Raw genomic sequence first — 19,228 nt, 5'->3', positions numbered from 1 at the left:
CATGCACATAAGGATGAGTTTAATTTCCAATTAGTAGCTCACCATTTTAGGAATACAGAAGTTGATACTTGTGGTGTCTGTCCATATGAACAACCTGACTGTTAAGATTCATCAAGTAAGTAAAAGGCATAGGGACACACACGGAATCAATTACAGTAATTTTCTTTTTATTGAGTTGATTGTTATTTTACTGGACACATGACAAGTCCATCAAAACATGTCAAAGCCCTGTTTTTATGGACAGCCGTATTTGTACCTTGGTCTAATTTTATGGGCTATGATAATACTTCTATGCAAAGAAAAATATTAACATCAGTTCCATTTCAAACTGACAATTCAACCACATACTACTTCTAAGCATGGCCTTGTTCTATTAATAAGTTTATCAGAATTGTGTAAAAACGTATGAGACTAGAGTTGAAAACAGTATTAACATTTGTTAAGTGTATTGTACTATTTTTTTAAAGATGGTACATCTAGAAATATCTGTGAGCCATTAGTTTTATATGTTTTTAGTAAAATAATCATTTAAATAGATTAATGTAACTTTAGCTCTTTTAAATTTCCTAAAATATCTTCTGAATCCATAGAATACTTAGGGAAAAGGAGAGAGTTGCTTGGGGTCATCTACTGTAAATCTCCACGTTAAAGAATTAAATAATGGCTCAAGTTCATTCAGGACATTTTCAGAGTGCATCAGTATGCTTAAAAGTTGAAACATTAACAAAAATATTTTCATGTTCCACAATTGATCTCTGAGACCATTCATTTTCGTTTGGGGGAGAGATAATTTAACCCAAAGATATACTAAAGTCCTGTGTAACAAAAACATGATAATGGTGTTTTTATTACACTAAGAGAGATTACTGATATAAAAAAGAAAAGAAAGGAAACAAGAAACTTACCATCGAACACCTCCAGTGCATCAAACTGCTTTTCACTTTGAAATGTATCCACAAAGATGGTGATGTTATAGTTTGGTTCCACTTTAATACTCCATGAGCACGTCTGGGAGTTGAAATAGTTGCCTGGGTAACCTGGGCTGAGGATGACTCCAGAAGATTCTGTCCGGACTTCATTTGCTGGGCATTGCGCTAGTGAGAAAAACACCAGTAAAAATTTTCCTTAACAAAATGAAGCCGACTTCCATAGGAGAATTTCTCTCCCTATATTTACAAGCCAATGGTGGCAGTGGGGGAAGGGGTGTGGAGCTATCCTACTGAGCTGTGACCAAATTTAATACAAGAGACAAACACAGCAGGAGAAAACCACTGAATAATGAGTAATTATCATTTATGATAATTATACCGACCTATAATTTAAATGAGAATTATATACACGTATGTAATATATACGCCGATATACAAGGTGATTAGATAGATAGATCAAAGAGATTAAGCCGCTGACACTAGGGCAGCCAACTTTGATAAAGCGGTCGCTTGAAAGAAACCTGGACCCTGAAAGTTTTCTTTTTCTGGAAGCGATGGCGAAGCACACCCTTGGCCCTGTTAACCTGTGTGAGTGAGGTGAGAAGCGGCCACACAGGAGTGGTTGAAACTACCGTGTGCCTTTCGCTCTGTGACTGAATTGCCCACACACCTTCGACTGGGGCAGGGATCCTAGGATCTCATGTTTTCCCAACTCACCTTTTCAATGTAGTATCGCAGAAACGTTGTGCAATTATCTTCGGTTAACAGAAAACGATACTATTTATTTCTTCCTTTTAATATAACACTTTAATATAATTTAATACTTTTAATTTCATTTTGAATAGTAAATTTTAGGGGCACCTGGGTGAGTCATTCGGTTAAGTGGCTGACTTCGGCTCAGGTCACCATCTCACCGGTTGGTGAGTTCGAGCTCCGCGACGGGCTCTTTGCTAGCCTGGAGCCCGCTTCGGAGTCTGTGCCTCCCTCTCTCTCTGCCCCTCCCCGACCCACACTCTCTCTCTCTCTATCTCTCTCTCAAATATAAACAAACAAACAAAAAAGGAAGAGTAAATTTTACACATGTGATTTGACTTCTTGGGACTGTGATAAGAGATGAATGAGAAAGTTCTGGGCTGAAAGCCATACTGGACCTTTGGGTTGTTACAGTGTTGAGTACGAGTAGTGATTTGTAAAGGATGAATTTATCCTAATGAATCGGTTATCAATTTATCTTCATGAACGAATCATTAAGATAGTGTGGACACACTGACATACTTTTTCCCCTCCCGCTTTCCTTTTTGCTTTATTCAACTGCTTCCAGAGTCATTAAAATAAAACTGATCTGCACAGGTAGGAACACACAGAAGAAAACCACCAGTATCACAATCAGTAATTTATTTCAATGACAATTTCATTATCTTCCAGAAATAGTTTATTTATACAATTATGGAGAAAACAATTTTTCTCTATTGATCATGGTTCAAAAGTAAACAGAGATAATAGCAAAACTACTTATAAAATTTTAAAAAGTTAAATGATCAGCTTTTCCTTCATGAAAAAGAGCTTTTGTTGGAGGGAATGTGTCTTATTTTTTGAATTATCTCCTTTTAATTAATCAAATTTATGTTATTAATTCACACATTTCAAAATAAAGACATTTCACAACCTGATAGGCAAATCACATGTAATATGTTTTGATTCCAGTAACTGTCTGATAAAAGGGAACTTTTCCTTTTTTTATCTTTCATTTGTCTTAGTGTTCTTATTCTGTGTACCATAAAATTTATAAATTTTAGGCATAAGATCACCAAAGATGAAACATTTCATAGAACCCTTTTTTAAAGTTTATTTATTTTTGAGAGAGAGAGAGAGAGAGAGAGAGAGAGAGCGCGCCCAAGCAGGCTCCATGCTGTCAGCACAGAACCTGATGCAGGGCTTGAACTCAAGAACGGTGAGATCATGACCTCAGCCAAAATCAAGAGTCGGATGCTTAACCAACTGAGCCACCCAGGTGCCCAAGAACCCTTTTTAATAAATAAGTATTTAGGTAGACTTTTAAGAATATGTGCAGTGTTAATTAATGGTAAGTTATATAAAAAATAATTCAAACCAAAACAGCCTAAAGCAATTTAATTTAAAAAGTAATTTCTTCTGTGATAGTGGTAAGATCACCCCGTAAAATCTATTATGCCCTTTCAAAAATGAACACATTGGCATTTTTTAAAAGAACACATTAAAAAACCGGACTTTGTATCTGGGTGAGAATGTGCAGGGCTTGGAGGTTCAGAGTCTCCACAGATCAGCCTTGACTTTGTAGCGAGAGCCAGGGCTAGAGGCAATTGAAACTACTCTCAAGGGTTATAATCAGTGAACACACGCAAACCCTCTCCTTCAGTCTGAAGCACTACACGGGCAGGTGTTTCAAAGCCTGGAAGGGTTTGACCCCCTGCCTGCCTCTTCCTGAGGAAGGATGCCATTCCAGCACCTTCCCTTCTGTGGCACGACCCGGGAGAAAGGTTTAGGCCAAATCTCCTCTCTCTGATTTTATTACGCCGCTATGGTCAGTAGGCGACACTGGGCGGCAGATTGTCTAGGAGCAGACAATCCTCCCTAAGTTGCTGACATCCACCTGGTGAGAGGACAGCCCTCCAGGGTTTGAAAGCCGTGAGTGGTGATAAATCAGAAACAGAATCTTTAGCTTAGCTATTTTCATTCCTTTCATTCTCAAATCCTGCTTCTGTTTCTTAGAGAAGTCACAATCAAAGTATAGGTGCAATTATTTGCTTCCTTTGTCTTACAACACTCAACATTTTCTTTTTTCCAGACATACATACTGTTTTAAAATGCACTTGAATATATCTCCCTGGGAGTTAACGTGTTTTTGATTCATTTGTTTCTCTGGCTCTTTCATATGAGCCTCTTCCTTCCTGTCCCTCGCTCTACATCCTTGCTGGGAGTTACACGCACCCACAGCGGGGAGTTTGGAGACGGAGGGGCTCTCCCAGGGCCTGGCTGTTCATTTCTAGATCAGCATTCACGCCTTACACACATCCCGCGTCTCCACCGTCTGCCCCGGGGATCCCTCCCACCACGGGAAGCATCTGTTTGAGGTTCCCATCAAAGATGCCTCTAAAAGAGCGCGCCTCCCTGAGAAGGTCCCCTGAGCTTTGAGCCAGCCCACCTCGGCGAGAAGCTATTCCTTCAGCTTATTTTTGAAGAAAAAGAAAATGCGAGGCTTAAAACCAAAGCATATTATTGAATGCATCTTGCAGGCCTTCAGCAAAAATAACGCAGTCAAGCATTAGGCTTTGTAAATAATTAAAACTAATTCTTAAAAGCACCCGGAGGTCTCAGAGAATTGTAAACAGAGAACTCTATAAACAAGTGGGAAAGCTGTGACCCAGAGCCCTGGACAGGCATGTTCTGGTCTTGAGCTTTCCAACAAATGGTCATTATCTCAAGGACGCTGGTTGTCTTTAGCGTTTGTTGAAAATATAGGTTTCTGATTTCTTTGTAATTGAATATTTTAAAAACTACGGATGGATTTGCACTGTCCACAGGCTGAAGCCACCCAATACTGAAGGCCTTTTAAAATGTGGCCCCATGTGTAGTTTCCAGCACACTTAATGCCACTTCCCCAACACATCCTAAGAGCAAAGTGTTCTCCTTTCCTCTTCTTTCCTGGACACCCCACGTCCTCTCTTGTTTCCAGACCTTGGTTATTACTCCTCTTCGGTTTTTGAAGGGCTTCTCTTTCCTTAACGTGACTCTGTTGTAAAACTTATCTGGTCTTTGTCCCAGGTTCCTGGCACAGACCTTCAAAACCCTTGGAACTTCGTGCATGTTGAGCATGACGAGCCCCTTTGGATTACACCTGAGTCTAGGCCAATAAGGCAACTTGGGGTGGGTCCCTTGGTAGCCTCAGTATGGGGCTGGTCAGCAGAGAGAGCCAGTGATGAGTGGACTGAAATTCCTGCCCCCTTCACAGACTTCCAGTAGGACCACGGGCTTGGGGTTCAGAGGAGGGGAGACTGGCCCTATAAAACCTCTTATACCCCAAATCCAGGGCCCAGATGCTCATGTGCTGAGAACCCCTTTCACCCTGCACCCCATACCTCTTCATCAGACTATTCATCTGTACCCTTTATTACATCCTTTAGAATATAAAGGAAAAATTTGTATTTTTATATTTATTACATCCTTCAGGACATAATTACACCCTAAAGGATACAGAATATAATTCTTTATGATATAAAAAAAATATAACTGATGGGGTACCTGGGTGGCTCAGCAGGTTAAGCGTCCAACTTCAGCTCAGGTCATATCTCACGGTTCGTGAGTTCAAGCCCCACGCTGTGCTCTGTGCTGACAGCTCAGAGCCTGGAGCCTGCTTCGGATTCTGTGTCTCCCTCTCTCTCTGCCCCTCCCCTGCTTGTGCTCTGTATTTCACTCTCTCTCTCTCAAAAATAAACATAAATATAATTTTCTATATATATATTTTATAAATAAATAAATATAATGTATATATGTATATAATTATATAAATAAATATATATGTGTATGTGTGTGTATATATATGTGTATGTATACACACACACACACACACACACACATACGTATATGACACATGTAAATAAATGTTTCCCTCAGTTACATGGGCTCTTCTAACACAGGGCAAAACCCAAAGAGGGACCATGAGTACTTCTGGCCTACAACGGGTCACTAAGAAGCACAAGGGATTACCTGAATTTGTGACTGGCCTCGGGAGTGGGGACAGCCTTGTGGGACTAAGCCCTTACCCTGTGGGGTCTGACCCTGTCTCCAAGTAGAGTATCAGAATTGAGTTCAACTGTAGGACGTTCAGCCAGGGTCCGGGGCGAACGGGAGAATTGCCTGGTGGTCTTGGGAAAGATTCCAGATCCTCATGTAGTGTTTTCTAAACGAGGATTGGTATCCAACAGGGTATAATTTATCTGCATAGGATGCTACCTTTCAAGGAACAAGTTGCTCCCACTGTTCGTTCCCAAGGAAGAATCAATCACCCAAAAGGTGGTAATAATTTTCCAAGTGGAACTTCTAAAAGGATGATGACATGTGAAGAAGAAGGACTTGTAACTAACACGATTTTCTATCAATAATTTATTGGGGGATTGCCCACCCCCTCCCCTTGAGCCCAACCAACTGGTAGAAAGTGCTGGAAGGAAGATTATCATTCAGTGATCAAGTATTTGATAAAAGACATCTGAGCCCCTATTTCCTTTATTTATTTACTTATTTTTTTAATAATGAGGATTTAGGGAACAGCAGCTAAGCTAACTCTCAGTCTGTTTTAAACGAATTTACTCCTGAATTGTAAGAGAAGAGAACTACACTGTCATCTGTAGTAATTGCTACAGATTAGGGCGCAAGACCCTCTGGCCCGAGCTGGGAGAACGTGTCTTGTTAGCAGAAACCTCCCCGCAGACGGGTGCGAGAGCCAAGTAATTTAGAGAATGGTGTTCATGTTGTCCTGATTTACTCTGTTCCTGGACTGTCATGAATTAATTTCATTTAAATAAAAAGTAGGTTAATCTTGGAGGTAGCCAACATAATAAAGTAATTTCCCTTATTTTTGAAGTGCGTGTTAAATAAATATTTATGCTTTTCTTCACTAATAAACTAAGACCGTCCTTGCTTAAAGTCATCTCTGTTGAGAAATTTACAGCTCTGTTTGTTGGAATTAAAATGTGCCTTAAAAACACACGATGCACGTCCATTAATTTTTATATAAAATGGGAAAAAAATCCACTGTAGATGGTTTTTGCTGACGTAACATGGTACCGACACACTGATTTTTTTCCAAGAAAATAATGACTCAGTCTCCCGACCCAGCACCCCATGCGGCCCAACTTTAAGGGAGGCACCCGTGAAGCAGAGTTTCAGCACCTCCCACAACTGGGTGGGTCCTCTGGGTGTTTACAGGGGTTTGCTCTCTGCCCACACCCACTGGCTCTCCCAGTGACACGATTTGGAAGTAATTTTTCTTTGACTTAATCTGAGGTATCATGGTTATTTAAAGCTACTTCATTCCAGATCTTCCTCAGATGATGGTGAAAATTGTTTTCCTCTCCCCGGGTGACTAGGATTCTACCTGACTCATAAGGAGAATGCAGGAAGTTACTACCACATTCCGCAAGAACCACACCACAGGTGTGAGCCCTTGTAAAACCGATACCAGCGCGGTACAAAGAAAGTTGCTTCTTACACGGCAACTAACATCATGTAACACCTGGAATAATGTAATGTTCTCCGCATCTTTACCGCAATCCCATAAATAAGGCAGACCGACCATCCTCCTGGCACACGATGTCCAAGGGACTAATGGTCCACCCGGGTCACTTGATGGGAGTCCAGACTGGGGCGCTGGTGTTCCCTTCCTAACTTTTGAGTGCTTCATCATCCCTAATGAATGATAGTGCTCAAATTCCTTGAAAGGGGGGAGGTCCCATTCTTTCAATGAATTGAATGTTTACTGTGATTTTCAAGTCACAAAATAAAAGCTATTCTAATTTGGAAAACCCTTCAACTTATTTATATATTTTTTCCAGTGTTTTTTTCTCCCAATACTACTTGAGAGTGGAGGCTTTCAAATATTTTGAAGTTTGTTTTTTATTTATTTTTGGGGGGGGGAGGGAATCCCAAGCAGGCTCCGCACTGTCAGCACAGAGCCCGATGTGGTGCTGGATCCCAGAAGCCATGAGATAGCACCCTGACCCCAGATCACGAGTTGCACACTTAACCGAATGAGCCACCCAGGAGCCCCTCAAATATTTTGAAAAGTGATCTAATTATACTGTCTGTTATTGCCTACAGTCTATGTATTTTAAGGACATGTGAATACATGAAACGGGTGCATTTATTGTATGCAACAAACATACATTTCAACATTTGTAAATTTTACACAAAATACAGTAAACACTAGATAATTTTATGCATGCTGACGTATTTAGAGGGAAGTGTGGCGATGCCTGTAGTTAGCCTTGAGATGCATCAAAAGTAGGAGATACATTAATGGATGGATAAAAAGAAAACAGACATGTGACAAAGGATACATGGTAAATATTAATGGTGGACCCTCGGTGATAGCTATTCAGGTGCTTATTTTTAACTTATTTCAACATTGCCAAATGTTCGAAAATTTTCTGATGAACTATTGGGAAAGACTTTGTGTTTGACAGGACTTTGATTTGTCTTTTAGAGATAGCTGAAAGAGAAAGGTAATTAGGTATTTCTGTTAGCAGGTAATTTTGATTGCAATGAGATCCTAACTCAGAGATTAAATTCAGAGTCATGCAAAAAGAACCAAAAGCCCAAATGTAGACCTTTCCCAGCAGCATCGTTCTCTGTGGACAAGTACATTGGCAGTGTTGAGCTGTGCGTACCTTCACACGTTGGGGGAGAGCCTTCAAACTGCAGCTGGGAACTGAGCCTGCAGGCCAGCGTGTCAGTTCCTACCAGCGTGTACCCAGGGTGGCACTGGTACTTCACAAAATCCCCTGCAAGAGTCAGCACAACAGACCTGGGGCTTAGCTTTCCACGACATACAGGGTGTGTGAACGTATTAAAGGAATACATGACCCCTTAGCAAATGACGTCAATGAGCAGACCACTTCCAAACCGACACCTGGGTTCAGTTTTAGTCTGTTGAATAAAATGGTAGCATTTTCACTTCTTGAGGCACAAAAATGCTATCTTAACTGATAGTAATCCTATTTAAAAAAAAAAAGAAGGAACTAGACGCTTGGGATTTAAGGATGTAGAATAGAAGGGCTTTAATGCATCCAGAGAGGGCTAAACCGTGACCCTGCCCTAATTAGTGCAATGTTCCCATTAACTGAGCCATTATGAGTAACCAGAAATTGGGGCACGTGGTTTGACCAGTGGTCTGAAACATGGTGTGTGAACAGGGTGTTGTATTTGTTACTGAGACAGAGAAATCCTGGGTCATGGTAATTATACCACAAACATATGCCACGGCTGGTTTCCTAATGTGACCTGATGATTATTTAATGAAACAGGCCATTAATATAGAATGATAAAGCAGAATTTCTAAATATGATCATTAAATATATTCACCATTACATTCCAGTGTCAGTGAAAGGTCAATGTTATACTAATCATTATTTTAGCTGCACATGATTAAGTCCTTCTCGTGGATGAACATGCTTTTCTAACCAAACACAAATATCTGTGTAAGCCTGTCTCTGAAAACTTGACTCAAAAGAAAAATACAAACTAGAAAATGCCGGTGGGGGGCGGGGAGGGGGGCAGAATCAGGAGGCGCTCAAAATGAAAAAAGCCAAATTCAAATTCAGAAAACGAACATCACAGAGATGAAGGAAGAAAGCCGTATTTATTCGATTAATAACCTCTATGGATAAGCCCCTAATAATGCTTTAGAATATTTCTGACAAGTACTCGCTCGCTTACTCATCCGAGTCAGGAGTTGGTGTAAAAAGCCGGACTGAGCTGATGGTATCCTAGTGAAGGAAACATTACCTATTTCAAAATCTTCATCCTCAGTAAGCATTTCTGCCTGTGGAACGGCCGGGGGAGGTTGGCATTTCTTGAGCTGAAATGCTAAATGGTTTATGGGGAAAAAAATTAACTGTAATTACATTTGCTGAATAAACAAAAATATTACAAAAAGCATTCCTCTTATGTTGTTTTAATGCTTAGGGACACTGCAATGTCTATATGTTTAAATCATCGCTTTATAAAATTCTCAAGCTTCACATGCGTATGGGATTATTTCGTGCCAAAGAAGATATAATAAAGTCAAAGGGAAAGAAGTGTACAGTTTTAAAAATTATGACATTGAAATAAAATCACTTCACATATACTTGGGATTCTGCCACAGAGATGGTTCACCCATGGCCTGGTGGCGGGTCCATATTTACATTTGATAAGGTCTCCCCCTGCCTCACATCTGAGGACCTCCGTGGACACAGTCCTTACGAGATGTCAGGTGCTGATACGCTGTTTTCCCAATTATTTATTTTCAAAACCATTAGATCTGCTTTTGCCTCATCTGTAATCACATGACGCTTGCTACCTTGATCCCCCCCGGAGACAGGGATGAGGAAATCCACAAAGGCACTCAATGTCTTTCAAGGGTCTCCATATCAGTTGCATTTGCAATCCACTTACCTTGGAAGGAATCCAAGCTTCCCATAAACCAGACTTGACATTATCAAATACCATTAAGCAAAAGAGGATCACAGGAAACCCTGACATGGAACTCAAGAAAATCCCCTAAGGCTCTCGCTGGGCACAATCAAGGAACTTGAGCTGGAGAGGAGGCCTATGTCAACCCTACCAGCAAAACCAAATTCGATTCTCCACCTGCCTCAACAAGGTGAAAATGCACTGACCGTGAAAATTGAGAACAAAGAAGCCTCCATTTGAAAAGTCGCTGTGGAACTTGAGCAGGACTTGGTTGGTGGAGCTATACGCGGTTTCCAGGGCTGTATTCCCACTGAAAACTCCCAGCTGAGGTGAGTTCTGATCAGGCCCATCCCTAGGGAAGAGAGAGACGTTTGATGGAAAGCTCCTAATTACAGCTGAAACTAAGGATCATTTTCTTCTGACTTTTGGACTCTGTCCTGGCATCAGTGGGCTGGTCTGACCCGGGCTCCGGGTGACGGGACTGCCGCGCACACCTGAAAACTCGGGGCTGACTTCCATTCCCCCCACAGCTGACCTTTCCAGACCAATCACTGAGACACGTTCACATTCATTCTGGTGGCCGCAATACCACCTATCAGTTGCCTTGCAAACGTCTACATCTGAAAGTCTAAATTCAATGGTGTCTCTTTAATTATGGGTGAAATTTATGGAGATCTTGCAACGGAACTAAAAGATTTTCAAAAATTGCTTAAAAAGAAAACTACAGTCCAAGGTGGAGTCCCCAGCCCCATGAGTGCATGGCAAGACTGAATGCAGTTTCAACCCCTCCTAGAGTGAAATTTTCCGCCAATCATTCAGAAAGTATCAGTGCCAATGAGGTCTCTGGGACTGTCTCCATCCACTCCCACCTCAGGGAAGAGGAGCTAATCTGCATGATAAGACCCCCCCCCCCCCTTCTCCTTAAGGGAAGGTGACCTTGCCTGAAACAATCCTTCCTTTTGCTAATGGCTTCCTGCCCCGCCCTTCTTCCCTTGAAAACCTTCCTTGGGCACACCTAAGTCCCCAAGCATCTCTCTACTTGCCAGATGGGAGGCTACTCAATTCATGAATCATTTAATAAAGCCAATTAGATCTTCAAATTTACTCAGTTGAATGGTTATGTTTTTAACAAACCGAATAAAACACCACCACCTTCTGGACACTGTTTAGAAATACCGAGATGTGTAATGTCACAAAGTTGAAGAGACTTTTCAGTCTCTCGTTCCTTAGTGTTCTTTGCAACAGGCACTCTACTTTGTTAAATATGAAGAGCCTTCGCTCCCATCTGCTAAATCTATAGGTTAATCCGGGTGAAATGGCTGATACTATAAAGTTTGCCTTGATCAATTTAATATTTCAAGTTCTCAGCTTCCTCCTCATTCCCTCAGCCACTGGGTCGGCCGTTATCACCTCCCTGCCAGAGTTATTTCTATAGCCTCAAAAGCCGGCCTCCCCTCTTGCCCTCAGTTAATATATTTCCCACAAAGTGAGGCTGGGCATTCTGCAGTCAAGGTGATTCTCCTTCCTAAGACCTACTGAGTCCTTTTTGCTCTGAGAACTAAGTCTGGAATCCTTCACACGATTTATAAGCTCCCGTATTCTCCGTCCTGCTCGCTCGGACTCCCGTAATATCCGTATCTGAGATCTGCCAATAGCCTGAACTCACCCTGTTCCCTGACTTTACAGGCTTTCCAATAAGAAACCTTAACATTTATGCCGACTTCCCCAACAGGCACACACGCATTCGCGCATGCGTAGCGTGTAGTTACCTGCCATTACTCCAGTTTTCACGGAAGTTCATCCTGGCAGCACATCGTGGATCTTTAACCCTGAGTTAAGCTCACCTCCTCACACCCTGTCCATGCCCCCTCCTCCTCCCACCATAGTGTCACAGAGGACCTGGCAATCTCTGTGTCCCCCATAACCTCTCCCTTCCAAAAGCAAAGGTAGGACAGTCATCCCCATAGACATGCAAAGGTAGCCCAGGGTCACACAGACAACTTATGCCAGGCCACGTGGCTCTTTGGAAGGAGAACCAGGACCCAAATCCCCGCCCCCGTTTGCTGGCTCGTAGTATTTCCTACACGTATGGAAGGGCAGCTCTGCAAAGTTCACAAAGGATGGAGGGAGGGCTACGTGCGATTATGTCTTTGCTATTTCCAGACGCATCAAGTTCTTATCGTGCCATTTCTTATCATACTTAACAACGTAAAATAAAATAAGCTTGGGATATTTTATATTCAGAGTAGCCCTGAATTTATCTACCATGGAGTAAAACTCAAACATGTGACATGACATTTATTCTCTGTATCTCCCGGATTTCATTGCTAAGTTTCCTTTCCCATATCCCCCTAATAATTTCACTTCTTATACGTCAATCTGACATACAAGCACCATGTAGCTGGCTGCAGGAATGGTTTAGCCCAATCGCGTATCACTTTATATGAAAGGGCTCTCCTACCAAACAGCAATGTAATCGTTAACAGCTTCAGTCTGCAGCAAGGTGAAGTTGATGTAGACCCCGTGGCCAGGAGGTACAGTGATAAGCCAGAAGCAGTCCTTCAAAATTGGGTACTCATCTGGAAATCCAGGGGAATAAATGGTACCGTTCTGAGATGTTACATTATATCCGCAAGGAGCTGAAAAGGAAGCAGAACAATTAAGGTCCACATATTCAGCTTTAGAAAGGACACAGTTAAATATTTCTAAGTCTCTAAAGCCCCTCCGCTGAAATTTTCCTTCTAAGAAATAATAATTGTGAAATATTTCTCAGTGACTACTTTGTCAAAGTAATTCCCCTAACATCTTAAAACCTTAGATGAATTTTACTTCTGAACTAAGTTATCTAAGTTCCATTTAATAGAGTCTCCAAACACTCAAAATCCCTTCAGGATGAAGTCATTCCCAGATAATTAAAAAGGAAAAAAAAAGCCCATACTCAGTTACCCAGTTATCTTGGGTGACTGAGCTGATAATCCATTGGCTATGTGATACAAGGGATTATGGAGAGATTATGCATAATACATAATGGAAAATTTTCGTTGTTTTAAGTGAGATTTCTAAAACCTATTTAAACATCCAAGTCTCTTTGCCTAAACAAAAATATTATCAATTCTTGGCAGATCTATACCTGAAGAAATGGGAGAAAATTATGTAAGTCAAAGCATTTTCACATCTCACCAGCTTTCAGGGGTGTAAAGACTCACCATCCCCAATCAGTCCCTGTTTATTTTACTTAACGAACTGGTGTTCCCTGTTGCCATGACAATTATTTTGTCTTATCTACGGAGAAATGAAGTGACTATATATTAGCAGAATAATCTGAACGCATTATTACATTCAGACAGTGGTATAAATACATCAAGTCATAAACCAGTAGACTTTTTAATCAACCAAAATCCAATAGATGTGGGATGAGTGGCTGTTCCTAGCATGAATCTTCTTGGGCTTTCAAAGACTTGTCACCAAAGGTGTAAAATTTAGGTGGAGAAAACAGACCAAACTATGTTTTTAAAAAAAGAGAAAAACAACTTCAATAAACAATTCACAGTGCTGACCGATGACAGACATGCCCTGAGGCAGTATGGGACATCCGGCCTTAATCATGCCCCTGCGTACTTTTTCAGAGGAAGGAGAAAATGTTCCAGGGCACAACAGATGGAATCTGGTCCAAGTTTTGGAAAAAATCCATAGAGGAAGGGGCCTTAGAGAACATTTTGGAAGTTTTATGGCATAATTTTTAATAAGTGGGGTTTGGAGTCAGGCAAACCTTGCTTTGTAAACTGAAGCCCACGGAAACTTATAATCTGGTGTCCCCAGAAAACTGTCATACGTTCTCTCACCTCCACGCATGATGCCAATATTCACCCTGCATGAATCTTTCAAACGCTTTTCTCCTACCCTGCTGCCAGGGTGGGCTGATCCCTTTCTTAAGAACTCGACTCTAGTGTTACTGCCCCCTTAAAGGTGGTTTGGCCTTGGATGGCCATGGTTATTCACTTATTATGCAGCTGCAATTAGCTGTAGTTGTTCTCCACCGTTAGACCATCAGACTATTAGCAGTCAGAAGTCAGGGACTGTGTTCCTTTCTGTCTCCACCCACCACCTGCTTTCCTTGATCCCCACTGCCTAACTCAGATCACGATAAATAAGACAGAAGAAATGACTAATAAATTGAAAATGAATAAGACAATCACCACAAAATATTTTAGGAAGGAACACATGGAAGTCAGTGGGCTGACAAACCTTATGTGGACCTGAGGTTATTGATGTGGTATTGACTTACAATCTATCGTCTCCAAGACTTCCCTTGTGCATTTTGACTTTTCAGATTGAACCTTATAATTGTATAACCACATTATACACAGTAGCACCCTTCCCAATGGTGATAAAACACAACAAAACAAGCAAACAGAAAAGGACTGTGCCACCTCTTAAAGGGCAAAAGAAACAATATGGTGATTTTTCTGGGTAGGACACATTGCTGGCTTCTGAAGTTCTGGATGTCACTCACTAGCTCTAGGACATTGAGGAAGTCAGGTATCCTTGCCATGACTTGTGGATGATAGTCAAAGAATAAGTCCGCCATTAACTTATTCAATGAGTATTTATTGAGAATCGGTTATGTACCAGGAGATGTGAGGTTAGAGCAGGGGACACAGTGGAGAACCACAGAGCGCTGCCTTGTGGAGCTCACTGAACGGTGATGAAGAAAGATACGAAGCAAATGATAAGTAAGTATAAAAGCCAACTTATATAAGTATGATGAGGGAAAGAACAATCACTGCTTGTCACATGAGCTAATATTCCATCGATGCATATAAAATTCCACAAGGCAAATCTTGCCCCGTAGTCTAGAGAGAAAAGAGAGTTGACGTTTCCTTTAGCACTCTTCCTGGCCCGTTAGCCCGGAGAAGGCTTGGCCCTCACTGCAGTGGTCCCAAAGGCGCACGGAGATCTGCACGATCGGGTGGCCTCTCACTTAAGGCCACAGAGACAGTGGATGTGTGACCTGACTCAGCAAGGCACGGATCCGCCCTCTCCCCGAAGGTGAGGTTCAAAGTGGACCCTGAGCTGGAGATCAATCACGAAGCCTCCGTGGGGAGATCTAGACACAGGAGGATCAGTGCACCACAGCCAAGCAGAGGCACCTCCCGGCTCGCCACCGTGTGCCCGGGAGCCTGGTCCCCGCAGGACAAGGACAGCACCCAGCTGGCCAGGAGAGAGTGCATCGACATGGGCATCGGCCGCACCGTGCTTCACAATCAGAAGCCACACGCGCGACAGGCTCTTTTCCACTTCACGGACACAAAGAGTAAATAAACACATGTTCATTTATATATTCGTGAGTGTACCTTTAATATCGTGATGCAGTTAGTAATTAGGAATACCTCCCTGCTCCTAGCACAGAGCTCCAGAAATCCTTGGATAAAAGTTACATGACAAAAGAGATAAAGCTCTCCTTCCTTATTCATAGCAAGACCCTTCCAACCACAGCAGCAGCGCTTATGTTAATGAGATGACTTGGAAAGCACCAAAGGAAGGGGTCTGGAGAACTTCCCGATGCGTGAACACTTGGGGTGCTGGGAAGATGGCTCAGCTGGAGAGGACAGAACCCTCTGCTCATCTCCCAACACACAATCAAGGACCGTGTTCTTTTTCATCCCCACCCGCGACCTGCTCTCATTGATCCCCATAGCCCCCTGCGTCTCTTCAATCTGGCTCTTGCCCAGTCACGTCCTGTGTAATAAATCTGGAGTCTCGGAAGTACAACGTTTTCCTGAGGTCTGCGGGTTGCTCTAGCAAATCAGTCCCATAGGAGGAGGGAGTCATGGGGACCTCTGATTTACAGCCCATCAGTGAGAAGGACAGGTGATAACCCGGACATGCGACTGGTATCCAAAGTGGGGGGCAGGGCAGGGGCCGCCCCGCGGGGCCAGGGGCTTTTCCCTGGGAGACAGTCAGAACTGGGTTCCAACGGAGGCTCTCCAGCAGTGTCACAGCATCACTTGTTGTAGGAAAAAGGCACAGACGGTGGCCAGGAGGGCCAGAGTGAATGTCGAGTGTCACACAGTATGCACACGCAAATCAACAACAGGTTGTGAGAAAGGGCTGCCGTGTGGAGTATGATTAATGAGAGCTCTCCAGTTATCTCTGGATGTATTTCTCCAGAGAAAACTATGTACATAAAGAGCATTAAGGTATCTTCTTTCATCACCTCCTAGAGCTAGCATTAGCTACCCTGACCAGGATGGAGGTGACGACTTCTCTGAACGCCTCATTCAATGTGAAATGTAGTCAGTGCCTATCTGTGCCTACGTAGCCTTCACCCCACCCTCACTTCCTACCCGACTCCGCTGTAATTTGAGAACGTGAAGCTGTGAGGTGGCTCGGACAACAAGGGATGGGTGTGTCTCGCCAACTCAAGCTCCCGTGCAGCCAGAAGATACTGGAAGATGAGCTGGTGGCCATGGTGGACATCGGCACGGGGAGGTGGAGAGACACCGACCCTTCGTGTTACCTGAGGCCACACTTGGAAAAATCAAGGGGCACTGAGACATCTCTTTATTACGCTTCTTCCCCACAACACATGTACCAAGTGACTTTCTCTGAACTGAGATGGATAGAAAGAGCTTATTAAGTTGTTTCAACCAGAAATTAAAATTTAAAAACCCTAAATATCCACTAGGACAGTTATAGATAATTTATGGATGGTTTTCTCTAGGATTATGTCCAGATTTCTGCCTAATGAGAGCATGAAGAAAAAGCTTAAGGTACCAAACAACCAATACCTACATTTGGCATGAATATTTATGAATTTTAAACTCTTGACTATTAATGTACCCAGGAACGGAATGCCTAATCTCACAGAATGTGTGCGGCGCCGTAGGTATTTCTGACCTATTTTGTTTTTCTTCACTTTGGTTTCCTTATGATGGTTTTGAGATAGACACGCTGCGCTCTATCTTAGGAACCGTTTGATAATGGGAGTATTTAAAATAATATTTATGAATACAAGTTAGTTGTATTCTTTAGAATGTCATTCTTATTCTAAACTATTAGGAGAGATTATTTTCTATATTTATCAATCAACTTGATAAACCTTAATTTTCAAAACTATGTACATAATAACATATTCTTTGGCTACTTGGATTCCACATGTCAGTTAGGGTTCTGCGGTTGAATAGGGTTCTGCTCACAAAATCATTCAATCTAAATGTAGTCACTAATACACTAATTGCAACACATTATTATCCTAAAAATTATCTCTGTCCAGATAGTTCCCCATCAACATCCTACTGCACTTTAAGGTGAGGAATATCCTGACGGTGCTTAACTTTAAATATACGTTTTAAATTATTTTTTTTTAAGTTTATTTATTTATTTTGAGAGACAGAGAGAGCATACAGGGTAGGAGCAGAGAGAGAGGAGAGGGAGAGAATCCCAAGCAGGCTCTGCACTGTCAGCACAGAGCCCAATGCGGGGCTCGAAAATTGAGATCATGACCTGAGCCGAAATCGAGTCGGGTGCTTAACCGACCGGGCCACCCAGGCACCACGACAGTGCTTAACTCTAAAAATGATCTTAAAATTATATCTATGTAAGTATTTAGGTAAGAGAAGATTAATTAGGTAAACAAAATATCCAAAAATTTTAAACTGTATTTGTAAGTAGAGATGCATATTTGATTATCAAATTAATTTAGTAAATTAATAAACAAGTTTTTTAAGCCATATTTTAACAATTATAATCCATTTTTTAACTGGGACTTCTGTATGATTATGTTACTGGCAAAAACAACATCTTGAATTTCTCAAGTCACTTTGAGACCTTTTTTTTTTTTTTAATAGGTATCATACTTTTATCGTACTTTATCTAACATTTAGAATTCTTGAGCCATAATTGTCTGAATTACTCAGTTTTTACTAAAGTTGCCAGAGGTTGTTCACAGTATCTCTGTTCTACCCCGAGAGTCTCCTGAAGTGGACGGGCTGGATCTTAGAAGATGGTTTTCCAGTGTATTTGTCCTATACACCAAGAAGAAGCCTGAACTGAAAAAGCACACTGGAAAACCCAAATGCACTTCAGGCTGAGTATGCTGGGCAATCGGACCTTGCCGGTGTCCTTTGTGGGCTTAACCATAGCCTACGGGGACCCCGACAGACCTCTTAACAGCCCACCGTGCTTAGCAAACACTCTTTTTTTCTTATATCTCTTTTTGTAAACACAACCTTTCACACGTAAAAATACCTTTTGTTATAAAATAATATCCTCCGTTTGTTTTGTGTTTTTTTGGAAGTTAATCCAATATGGAGAGGATATTAAACACATGTGGGACGCTGCTTAGAAAATGTAATTTATGATATAATTTTATGTGAATCTTATGTTTTATTTTGTCTTATTCTGTGACATTATAGATATGAAGAGAGACACGACGGTAAAGATGCTCGTGCAGTAAAGCATTTGACCTTGCCTGTGGAGAGGTCTAGCCCTCTGTCTGGGAGGGGGTTTACCGCACACCCGATAGGAGCGGCTTTGCTTCATGGGGGGTCAGAGCGTCTACTCAATAGTTCCAGGAGGGGGCGACCCATGCCGGAAGTACCAGCCACGTGACCGAAGGTGGGGCCTTTGCCTCATGGGATGTCAGCTGGTCTGGAAGCTGACACCAACCACCGGGCAATCCAGCCATCAGCCCTGCCCGGATGAAAATCTCTGGGCACCAACACCCAGGTGAGCTCCTCAAGACACTGTCACCAGTCAGCTCTGAGACGGGTGCATCCTCCCGTACTCTATGCATCTTTTCCCATGATTTTAATGTGTCCTTTCCTTGTTTTAACCCACAACCAGAGTATGTAATAGCTGTATTATTATACAATAGATAATATTATATATAATAGAGTATATAATATAATAAAGTTCTGTGAGTCCTTTCAGTGAATTTTCCAACCTCAGGGTGGCTTGGGGACAAATCTCCTATTTTCAGGTGCTGTCGGGAGCCCGGGGCAGACTTGGATGTCTGGAGGACTTCCGCATCAGTGTGGCCAGCTCTGGGTAGTGTGACGTATCATGTTGTCATTATAAGAGGTGGCGTC

At 42.1% G+C, this 19,228-nt stretch overlaps 1 protein-coding gene across 3 annotated transcripts in view; it reads right to left on the bottom strand.

Annotated features, from left to right (window-relative positions):
* Positions 1–19,228, bottom strand: part of CSMD1 (CUB and Sushi multiple domains 1) — a 2,002,273-nt gene that overhangs the window by 144,348 nt on the left and 1,838,697 nt on the right. For all 3 annotated transcript variants that reach the window (XM_078445226.2, XM_078445227.2, XM_078445228.2), the window contains 5 exons: positions 12,598–12,775; positions 10,343–10,488; positions 9,468–9,548; positions 8,351–8,464; positions 906–1,094 (listed from right to left, as the gene is read on the bottom strand). In XM_078445226.2, coding sequence (XP_078301352.2) covers positions 906–1,094; positions 8,351–8,464; positions 9,468–9,548; positions 10,343–10,488; positions 12,598–12,775 — 708 coding nt within the window. The remainder of the gene's footprint in view (positions 1–905; positions 1,095–8,350; positions 8,465–9,467; positions 9,549–10,342; positions 10,489–12,597; positions 12,776–19,228) is intronic.

This window comes from Panthera onca, chromosome B1, assembly GCF_046562875.1.
Source record: "Panthera onca isolate mPanOnc1 chromosome B1, mPanOnc1 haplotype 2, whole genome shotgun sequence".
Lineage (NCBI taxonomy): Eukaryota > Metazoa > Chordata > Mammalia > Carnivora > Felidae > Panthera > Panthera onca.
The sequence above is the reverse complement of the archived record's forward strand: the minus strand, read 5'-3'. Positions and strand labels throughout refer to the sequence as shown.